The 11,073-nt window shown below is 42.3% G+C and overlaps 1 protein-coding gene across 1 annotated transcript; it reads right to left on the reverse strand.

Moving 5' to 3' along the window:
* Window positions 1–1,256: 1,256 nt before the first annotated feature.
* Window positions 1,257–5,327, reverse strand: LOC148653869 (regulator of cell cycle RGCC). The gene is made up of 5 exons (XM_088596867.1): window positions 5,172–5,327; window positions 4,251–4,412; window positions 3,234–3,314; window positions 2,445–2,507; window positions 1,257–2,127 (listed from the first exon to the last, which is right to left on the reverse strand). Exons 1-5 carry the CDS (start codon window positions 5,191–5,193, stop codon window positions 2,120–2,122), a joined length of 336 nt encoding a protein of 111 aa, XP_088452993.1. The 5' UTR covers window positions 5,194–5,327; the 3' UTR covers window positions 1,257–2,119.
* Between the last annotated feature and the right edge of the window lie 5,746 nt (window positions 5,328–11,073).

An 11,073-nucleotide genomic window follows, 5' to 3' on the forward strand; every position in this document is an offset into this window, starting at 1 on the left:
TTGCCCTCATCTCTGGTTTAGATAGGATTAAACTAGAATGCCTTTAAAACATGGTGAATCTTAAATTGGGGTGACCTCTCGTGCATCGATTTTAATATCACGCTCTGGTGCAGGAGTAATAATGTTGAATCTGGTGGTTTGTGGCAAAATAATAAGATGGTTGATCCTACTGTTGATCTGCTTCCCACATTCAAGAACAAGTAATTTTACTTGTGCTGTTATCCACTTTTTAGACTATCCTAGGCTCTCCAGAGCTGAACAGATGTTGCCAGATGTGCCAAAGGTTCTAATTTAGATTGACGCCCAGCCAATTATAAACTTCACGGTTAGACCTAAGGGGATGGTGGTGCTGTTCACCTTTCCATCTGGCACAGGTACTACTGCACCTAAAAGGAAGGCATTTCATTTTGAGTGGACAGTCTTTTGTTTTGTACCGTAAATTTGACCCTGCCACACCGGCTCTCCAAAGTAAAGCGTGACGGCGCCGATCGCAGATCATGTCTTCTCCGCCTGCTGCTGACGGGCTTCCTGTCCTGGAAAAAAAAAAGCGTACCGAGAAGACTGGGCCAACTGAATTCGTGGATTTCCTTGTTTGTTCTCAGATGTGGTGTAACGGGTGTCAGGCGAAGACTCAAGACGTTTTCAGGAAGCTTTCACGCAGTCTCACCGGGGTAGGGGGCGGGGGGAGAAGGGGGCGAGTCGGGGGCAGGTTGAGGTGACTGCCCCGAGCACCAGAAGAGGTCATTTCCACTGGCTCATGGGAGACGCGGCTGTTCAGCTGAAGAAGACACACAGACACACAGACAGACACACACACACACACACCATTCACTGCAGCTTTGCAGGCCAAGCGCATAAGACAGTTCAGGGGCTTACCGCAGCTCCATTTACATTCTTACTAGATAATTTAGCACAGGCCTTCAAGCTTGAAGCCTGCTCATTTAATACACTCTGCTCTTGCAGTTACAGCTGAGCTCAGATCATTTTTTTAAGAAATATTGCCCCCCCCCCCCCCCCACCCCTCCTCCTGATGTGAGCATCAGGCAAAGACAAGGCAAATGAAGTGGAGAGAGAAACTGATGAATGGTCATGTCTGGACATCAGATGCATTTCCTCCTTCTGAGCAAAGCAGCATTTTGACTTTTTTTTTTTGCTGAGAAAGCGCATTGGAATTTAGCTTTGCTGCAGAGAATTGGGAACATTGCCACACAGTTGCAACAACACTTTGACACACATGAAATGGAAAAACACACAAGTAACAGTACAAACACATGTTTATTTTGAAAAACTACATTGTTTTATACTGTAGGTGCATGTGCTTGATTTCAAATCCTAGATCTTGGAAGGTTAAGAACACAAAGCAGTCATAGCTTTCCCACATTCAGTTACTTAAAGAATTCCTTCATAGATACTGTAGATTTCAGTTATTTGCTTATTCTTTAATGTACAATCATATATACAATATATAACATATCTACATTATAAAAACATTTTTACAAGAACTGTACACCTATTAAAATCTTTACATTCTTGCAGGATAGGTGAATTTCAATCCTGTATTTCAAGGGCAAAATTATATCGTCAGTGAAGAAGTGGGATTTTCTTAAAACGTAAATATTACATGCTGGGTTACGAGGGAACTTTTGCCAAATGTTTCCATCAGTCATGGTAAAGTGATCTTAGTGTGTTCCTTTTCCCCACACAACATCCCTTTTTTAAGAATCCAAGTGAATGAGAGCTTACTACTTGGAAAGCTCAAGATCAGGAGCATCATGATAGCAAATGAGAAAACTCGAGGCTTGAAGATTTGCTCCCAAACTAAAAAATAAAAAATGATATTTTGCTGAGGCTCGAACAGACAGTGGTATAATTTGCTGCATCACACCTTACTAACCACTTGATACTTTAAAGAAATGTAACATTTCCTGAGAAATTCGTTATTAATTAAGATTGCCCTGCACACAGTGAATGGTAAACTAAATCATGTTCAGTCAAAGGCCATGGAGTGCATGGAACATCACTCTGTGTGACGCTGATATGGAAGACGGGGCACAGGGTTCATCGCTGTGTCCGGGCGGCATTGAGAAACCTCCTTTCACCTCAGGCTGGGTTTGCAGGTTCACATCTCTGACAGGAAAGATAAAGCCATGTTAAAAGTGGGCACCTACGCACTATGACAGTGGTCACATACAGACCAGGCTGCTCTTAAGCTTACAGGTTTTCCCGCAGAGCGTGCGAATAGATATACTTTTATTTACCAGAACAATTCAGGTGAATATACAACCGTTGTTACACATGTGTTGTAGTATTAAACGGAGATGAAATTATTAAAAAATACAGTCGTTAAGTAGTTTTAACCAATAGTACACATGCAACAACATTTGATTTGCTCATGTGCTTTATACATGTATAGGATTAAGGTCATTTCTTTTTACTGTACATACCCGCTAGTTCTCTGTCTAGGTTTTCTATGAAGTTTTCCAGCTCTGTCAGGTCTCCAAGTTTTGCTAAAAAAAAATAAATTAAAAACAGAATTTCAGTAAAAAGATGGCATTTCCTTTGGAATTTGCTAGTGAGGAACTGACATTTCTCCACTGCCAGAGTTACAAGGGCACAAAATTCACATCTTTCCTCTCCATGAAGGAGGACTTTCATGCCAGTTCACCAGGCTGGCTTTATGGATTTAAATCCCTGAGTGTTTCTAATCCAGTAAGTCAGAGCTGGATCTGAAGCAGGAAAAGCACAGCAGACGTGTGTGTGGAGAATGAGCTGCAGTGACCGTGAAGTAACTACAGTGCAGTACGAGACTGAACTTTATACCCCAGAAAAGAGATTTTAACCACTCGATGATACATGTATGTGGTTATCTTTTGTGGGGAGAAAAAATTGTGTGATTCAGAGCTGACAGTGGAGTCCTAAGAGGTGATGAACAGCAGTATGTAATTAAGTCATTTATTCAGCACCTGAAGGCTTGATACTCTATGTGTTGGCAAACACAGGGTAGTTTAAATTTAAAAATAGCTTCAGTTCACACCATTTGTTGTACACATTTGTTTTTCTTGGCCAACGACTAAGGAGAAAGCCTTTTCTTTTACAGCTGGGAGGTATTGTAAGGGTATGTTTTTAACACCCGTCTCATTTTTGTCTCCCCGAGCTCTTCAAAGCGGAAAGCTTGCCACAAGCTCTGCACAGGGCAAGCTAACAGGAGCTCAAGGGAGCCATACTGCGCCCACCTTTCGGCACCGTGCTGGTGCCAGCTGTGTTGAGGTCCTCTTCACTAGTGTTCAGGCTGCTGTTGGGGGTCAGCTCCCGACCTGCGGGGACAGTGATCACAAAATAAGGGGACATAGTCACATGTGCAGGGACTTCTGGGATCAGGGAGCCTGAAAAGGGAAATGTGGAATGCCGAGTGCCCCAGAACTGGGACCAGTAACCGCGGTACTGGTCCAGTGTGTACACAAGGTCTATACTAGTCCAGGGTACACCAAGGAGTGTGGAATAGGCTACAAAGCCATGTGGCTGAAGCTGAAAACTGAGTATCCTTCAGGAAATAGCAGGGATGAGATTTTTGGGATCAATAAGCTACTACCTAACAGGCTAGGAGAATCTCGTCTGTAACCCTTCGTATGATTTTAGGTCATCGTGTCATGCTTTGCTGGAACCAGGACAGCATCGATCGATAGCACAACTCCACAATAATGTCATGTGTTGACCTTAATCAAGCTGGATATGTAGCCTCTCTGAGAGGTAGGAATTAAAATTAAAGGGTTATTGTCAGTTGGGTGACAGGGCGGAATCACTCTTGCTGCCTTACAAAGGCTCCTCAGGGGTTTGTAACTGCTGCAAGGAGGTTGAGCAATTTACTGATTAATGGGTCTTCGGGGAACATGGTGTTGAGTTGATTCCGAAGGGGCATACCCTATGTATCTGCCTACACCAGTGACCCCTACACCCATCCCACCAGTGGGCATGAACATGTACATCTAATGGCAAACAGCGGAATTTCCCATCTCATCTGCAAGAGATAAAGCATCCCTCGCAGTACACGTGCACATTCACTTTTCATTTAAGATGTTTATCATACACAAAGGCCACTGTATACGTTTTTTTTTTTATATAAGCCAACACTCTTAAAATATATCAACCCCCTCACACACACACACACACTTCATAAAAATACATTCAAGCCCACAGGAAGACGAGCGGGAGCGGCAGGCAAGTTTAAACGGGGCAAGTTTAAAGTGACTCACTGCAGTCCGAGTCCTCGATGCCGCTGTCGCACACCGCGCTGCTCCGCTTGGGCTGGCGCAGGTACTCCTGGTACTGCTCCGGCTGGCTGTGCTCCGGCGTCCGCAGCTCCTCCATCACGTCGTGGAACTCCTGCAGCAGGTCGCCGAGCTCCGAATCCACGGCTGCAGGCGACGGAGCCGAAAGAACGGCGGTCAGTCGGGGCGCCGAGAGCGGTTTGTGGCGCACCTGTGACTTTTAATACCCTCACGGCGTGTAACTCACGGGAAACGTTACGAAACCGGCGGGTTTTTTTTTTTTAACATTAAAGCTCTCCGGCTGGCAACAACTTTAAGTTTGCTGTACGTCTGAACTTTAAAGGAACAGGTAAAGGTCTCTGCCACGCTGAAAGGAAAAGAGGCAGCGTTTTGGCTGTGGAGCTTTCTTCGCTGTTTCACTCTCTTAACTGTACGCTTTTGTGGGGGGAAACCACTTGACACTTCGACTAAGTAGTTTATTTGAAAAAAAAAGTAGTTATTTTTAGGGTAATTCGGGAGTGACTTACGCAGAAGTTCAAAACCTCTGACAACGTGCTACCCGCAGCCCTTTGGTCACACCCGAAAAAAGTGATTTAGACAACGTCTCTGTCTTTCCTTTCCTTTCAAAAACTTTAAACAAGTCACTTGTACGAAATTTTCGAACACCCATATAGATGACGTAGCCTCTTAAAGGAAAAACCAAAATCCTGTTCGCATCTGCCCATTTTAATTTTCGTAGATTTTAGTTGCTGTATTTGTAGTGACGACACGTTCCTGACCACAGTGTCTATTCGACGATTTGATTTCGACTTCAAGCTAAACGATGAGCTTCTGCACCAAACAAATGAATATATCAATAACCTTCAAGAGTTTATTTAGGCTGTAAATAGAACCAGTTTTACTCACCCGATATGTCATTAGAAGCCATCCTTGATCGAAAAGTCGATGACGGGCTTTAATCTGGATAGCAGAGGTCCGCTACTCGATGCAACATAAAGTTCTCGCAGCATCACTTTCCATTTATTAATACAGCGCCCAGTGAGACGATTGATTGACGTCTCGCTTGGCCCAATGAAAAGTTTGATAAAAGCTTTATGTTCTATGTGGGCGGAACGGAAACATTGTGAATGAAGTGGAACTTTGTACAGTAACTAATTCTCAAGCTATAAATAGACACTGACGTAAACCTCCTTGCCGCTCGGGCTGGAAACAAACTTCACGCCTTCAGGAGAACACCTGAAAACCGAACCAACCAAATGCAATGCCATTTGGCTTTAATTGTACTGTATTTTAACATAATAGTTTGATTTAAATGAGATGGGTGTTTCAGTTGCGCAATGTTTCACTTTCTGCGAGTAATATTGTGGAAGACCGTACCGAGTGGAATGATGATAGATTTGCTATCGTCCAACGATTTCAGTTGCTTTTCACGCTAACTGCTGTTAGTGGGTCCCGCCTGTGTTGGGCGGGGTTCTGGTGAGATTGGAGGGTTCAAAGAAAGTTCTTTTGTAGGGGTTTCCAGCTCTGGTCCTGGGCAGTCCCAGTGCAGAAGGAAGTTAAGGTCACCATAAAAACTAAATTTAGACCTGATTTGGGACCACAGTCTGAGTTGTTGTATCTTTTCAGCTCCTTTCAGCTAATCATCATCATCATCAAAGCGCTTTACAGGTAATGGCGACTTCCCTCCACCACAACCAATGTGCAGCCCCACCTGGATGACGCAACAGCAGCCAGAGTGCACCAGAACGCTCCCCACACACCAGCTCTCAGACTGGAGGAGAACAGAGTGATGAAGGCAATTATTAGATGGGGGTTATTAGGATTATAAAGAACAGGGGAAATTTTGGCCAGGACAACAGGTTAACACCACTGCCCTTTACAAGAAATTGCCCTGCTATTTTTAATGACTGCAGAGAGTCAAGACCTACATTTTACATCTTATCCAAAGGACATCACTTTTTTACCCCCTCACTATACCAGGGCATTAGACCACAAGGCCCCCTACTGGTCCCACTAACACCTCTTCCAACAGCAACCTTATCTTTCCCAGGAGGTCTCCAAGCACTGACCAGGCTCACAACCGCTGAGCTTCAGTGGGCTGCCAGTGGTGAGTGGCAGGATGATATGGCTGCTGGCAGTTGAACAGATTGCTGGTGTGCTTCTTTAGCATCTCACTGGCGTTGCCCATCTGTAGAAACAGGCGAGCTGTAAGCAACAAGATCGGGGCTCCCTCGGACCAAGGCTGACAACACCCTGCAAAAATGTCTGCTGTGAACATACAACCAACACATGTAGCATCTATCTGCCTGCCTCTCTATACTGTTTATCTGTTTATCTACATTTTATTATCTACTTTGTTTTAGAAGCCTAGTTACGGCCCTACTAGGAAGATGAAAAATCAATGGTCATTAAAGTCATACTTTATATTCTTTCAGAAGGCCCTAGGCTTAATGATCGCAATCAATTGATAACTGTGAAGTCAGCTGACAATTTAATTTTGTAATCTATAGCAGCGTGCCACTGACATATGTATATACAAAGCAAGAGAAGTAGCCCTAGGTAATGATGACTGGAAATGCCACATTCATCAGGTGTCACTTGTCAACGTAAACTGTGCTATTGGCTGAACAATTTCAGTGTGGAGTTCCTAGGCAGAAGTTTAGACAAACACAACAAAACTACCTTGGAGGCAGACCTGTCTTAGAGAAAATGGTATGTCAAAGACACTGTATTGGAGTAGAACAATGTATTGATGCTTTAAGCTTTATGCATGAAATCCTTTAAAATGAAACAGCCTTCCTCTTAGGTATTACAACATCGTGTGTACAGAAAAAAAACATTTGTGAGTTCCATCTCTCGTTTTACACGCAACAGATTTTTTTTTCCAGGCAAAATAAAGCCCGTTTTACACTTCATCTTACTTTAGTGAAAGTAAAGTTTAATTATTCTCTGATAAATGAACCACTCCACACAGCCAGCCAGTGTCTGTTTTAGATGGTTTATAGTCTGGTTATGCACCAACTTAACAATGCAGTGGCTGAGCAGCTTGTTCCAGACACCCACAACCTTTTGTGCCAAGAAGAGCCTACTGACCCATTCTTGAATGCACTTTTTCTTAGTTTCCACTTGTTTCCTCTGGTTCCGGTTTCACTGTTGAACTTAAATTGCAGCTTAAAGCCTTAAATCACCAGGTAGTCTTCCCTGTTCAAAACAAAAGTAATTCCATTCTTTTTCCCTTAAAGAGTAGGTCATTTTATTATGCCTGAGCAGATGTTTGGCCGATCCTCTTAGGACTATTTTACGAGTTGCAATGCCTCTTTTTGTAGCTGGGGTTTTGTGTACTAAAATCTGCCCCTCCCACCTTCACCACAATCTTCTCTGTTCAGGACTAAAAAGATTTTTAGACTAGCTTGTCGGTGTAAGCCTGTAAGTTACAGATAGTTCTGTTATTGTATGTTCATGGCAGACATTGTACAGGGTATTTTCAAGCTTGGTTTGGGAATCCCCCATCTTGTTGGTTCCCCTGTTTCTAAAAACGGGCAACACCTGGTCACTCTTCTTGGGTTTACAAAATTCTGCACACAGTTTATATAAGACCTTACTAAGATATTGTACAATTGTAACATAACTCTCCTTGCTAGAAATTTTGGATCTATGCCTGGATCTAAACATATCTATGTTTTTAAATATCACCCTAAAAGTTCTTCTTTAATCTGATATTGTTATGGATTTGTTTTGTGCATTGTCCATTTTAAGCTAATATATTTTGTCTAAGTTTGTTTTTTATCTTTTTCCTGAGGTTTTATGGTATCCTAACATCTTCATCTTATGGCAAAGTATTTTTTTTAAATTATGTTTACTAGTGTGAAAAATTATATAACAATTTATACCTTTTTATTGCTTCTCCACAATGCCTAGAAAAAGCAACTAATGATGATGTAGCTTGTACGAAGTCAATGTCTCCTATCTGGCATATATAGTTAACATTTTTACCATCCGTATGTAATAACCGAACATTGATGTAAGTGCGGTGCGGGCTATGTCGCAATAAGGCAGAGCAGATAGAATTGAAAAAAAGAATAGAAAGATAATAGAAAAAATAAAAATAGAAATAAAAAAATATTGAAGATGGAGAAGCTCAAACAAATCTGAATAAAACTATTAAAAAACAGATATTTGTGTTTTGCACACGAAGAAGCTGAACCTCGCAGTTGTACAACCCTGCAGTCCTGTAAAGGGAGGCTGTGGCAATTTTTTACTTTGACCACAAGGTGGCAGGAGGCAGACATCACCTTGGGAGACTTTACAGTTCTTGATAATCCGCACAGGCTCACAGAGAATCCTCCAGTGATGTGAATATCTTAATCCCAAAACCCGATTTAACATTCCACAATTCACTTTTTGAGATTTATTCAGGATATTTTTGCACAGCAAAATTCTTAGAACCCGTCTTAAGAGGGGCAGATGGGAAGATGAGATACCGCTGACACTCACATCCAGCGACCTGGGCCAAGATATCAAGGAAAGCAGCTGCAACTGGACCAGATCCAGGAGGGAGAAAAGCATCAAGACTGACATGTTGCACAGCCGGCCAATAGTTTTCATGCACCTGCTTCCCTGCACTTCCTGTTCCCTGTCCACCACGCAAGAATGATTGACAGCTGGCTCTTTGTTCAAAGGGAACCCCTGGCTGTCTAGCTGTTACATGGTTTTCTTTATTTGCCTCATCTAGTCTCCTGTTAGTGCAAAGTTCTTCTGCTCTGTGGGTCTCTGTTCCGTTTTGTATTTCAATAGAGAATTGCAGGTGTGTGACAGGCACTACATTTTTTCCCTGTTTCTCTTTAAAGCCCTAGTCTGGACACACACACTCTGTGCGGAGCAGGACAGGAAAACTGCAGGCCTCAGCAGGGGAGACTGGGAAATTAGTGGATGGAAAGAGAAGGCAGGCAGGTGTTGTGACAGGGTCCATGAAAGAGCTGATTCCTACATATTTGTATGTTACCAAGATACAAGCTCGTGATCTATGAATGTATGAAAGTATTTTGCAATGAATTAATCTACTGGTAGAGAGCAATGTTTAGAAGTCTCCAAAGAGGTGAAATATGGATAGCACATACTTATCACATTAACACAAACGTCCTTAGATAAAACATTGTTGTTTATTGTATAGATTAATGGTTTAAGAGATCTGTCTGCACTTTTAATGCTTATTGCTCAATTACCATAAATACCTAATGTACTTTACACAATCAGACACAGCTAGGTTGTTTTTGAAGGCAGGGTGGGGCAGGATACCTTCATTCCAGAATGAAGAGGATTAGCCTGATTGCCCCCTGCTGTGCCGTCCGTGAGTGCTCTCCTCCATAACTGAATACAGAATTGACAAAAAGATTGGTTTTTACTGCTCATAGGGAAGTCACTTTGTCAGCTCTCTGCCTTCTAATACAGGAGGCTCCATTCTGATGTCCTCCAAATCCCTTTCTTTTCAAGCATATGCACGTCTGCATAGATCGATGTCTTCTTTGCTTTATATAGACATGCTGCTGTTAGGAAGATTAGTGATATACTGTAGGGGTAGCAATCCAGAGAAGAGGTTAGGGGGTCTGGACTCTTATATAGGGGGTCACACATGCTCACAGTACCATGGGATCTTTAACAGCTAAGTAGTCTTGACCTCACTTCAATATCCTGGTCAATGTCCAAAGGACAACACATTCTGCAGCAGTGTCCCCTGTCATCGTCCTGGGGCATTAGTTTGGAAACTCTGACATGGAGAGAATACTGCCACCTACTGGTCCACTAACACCAGCAACCTGCTTTTCCTTAGAGGTCTCCCTTCTCAGTACTGGCCACAGCCAGACTTTCTTTGCATTTAAGATCTGACAGCACCAGTTTACATGATGGTAAATGTCAGTCGCTTGAGTGCTCCAGTTATGTTATTCTCTCCAGAAAGGATTTTTTTCTGATGGCCGAGTTTGTAATTCCAGGTATGTTCAAGACAAAACTGCCCTGGAGGCAGACCTGTCTTAAAGAAAATGGTATGTCTATGACACCCATGCTAGCGCTCAACAGTAAAGCAGAGCTGAGATCATTTAAGTGTGGTTTGTTTGCGTAGGTTCTCACTGTTTAAGTGTTTTAAGATGTGATTCATAGCTTATCTCTTCCTGTGGACTTCAGGATGGGAATGGATGCCTTAAAGCGGGCAGACCTCAAAACATTTCAGTGATAAAATCATTAGAAATACTCAGCTGCCCTCCTCACTCACTCAAACATGGTCATGTTTCTAATGTGTTAATATTATCTGCCTCTCTTCAGTGACTGTAATGTATTTTTCTGATTATCAGTAGGGCATCTCTGACCACGGCAGTCTTTGAAGTATTTACCTTTAACTTAAAAAGCTTTTCTTTCAAGCAACAAAGGAGACTGATGAGTAGAACCAAGGTCAGTACAGCAAATGTCAGTTTTCTCATTGTTTGACACCCTGTAGCGGAATTCACCAAAACTTTACTTCTAAAGGGTTTTCTCAAATAAAAAGCGAAAACATTTGCGTACGATAATGACCGTTAAAACATCACGAGCAGCTTGAAAAATGTTGTCAAAAGAAATTAATGTGTTCAAATGGTTTCTTTTTAGTGTTGCCAAATTCAAAACGTGTTTTTCTTAAGATAGAAAAAATAGCATTTTGTACAAAATATTACATTCCTCTCTCGTGTGTGAAGCAGACTTTGCATTAAACATGCACGCATTTTGAACACATAAACTAAGATGTGTAAATTAAACATTAAAAATGCATGCACACGCAGATTGT

The sequence above is a fragment of the Lepisosteus platostomus genome, chromosome 10, assembly GCF_059453375.1.
Source record: "Lepisosteus platostomus isolate fLepPlt1 chromosome 10, fLepPlt1.hap1, whole genome shotgun sequence".
Classification (NCBI taxonomy): Eukaryota; Metazoa; Chordata; class Actinopteri; order Semionotiformes; family Lepisosteidae; genus Lepisosteus; species Lepisosteus platostomus.

Excerpts from the sequence above, each read along its gene's own strand:
- LOC148653869 (XM_088596867.1), bottom strand. The coding sequence starts at position 5,193 with ATGGCTTCTAATGACATATCGG. Across the intron at positions 4,413-5,171 it reads GGCTTCTAATGACATATCGG|CCGTGGATTCGGAGCTCGGC; the intron begins GTGAGTAAAACT and ends CGTCGCCTGCAG. Across the intron at positions 3,315-4,250 it reads CATCGAGGACTCGGACTGCA|GTCGGGAGCTGACCCCCAAC; the intron begins GTGAGTCACTTT and ends CTGTCCCCGCAG.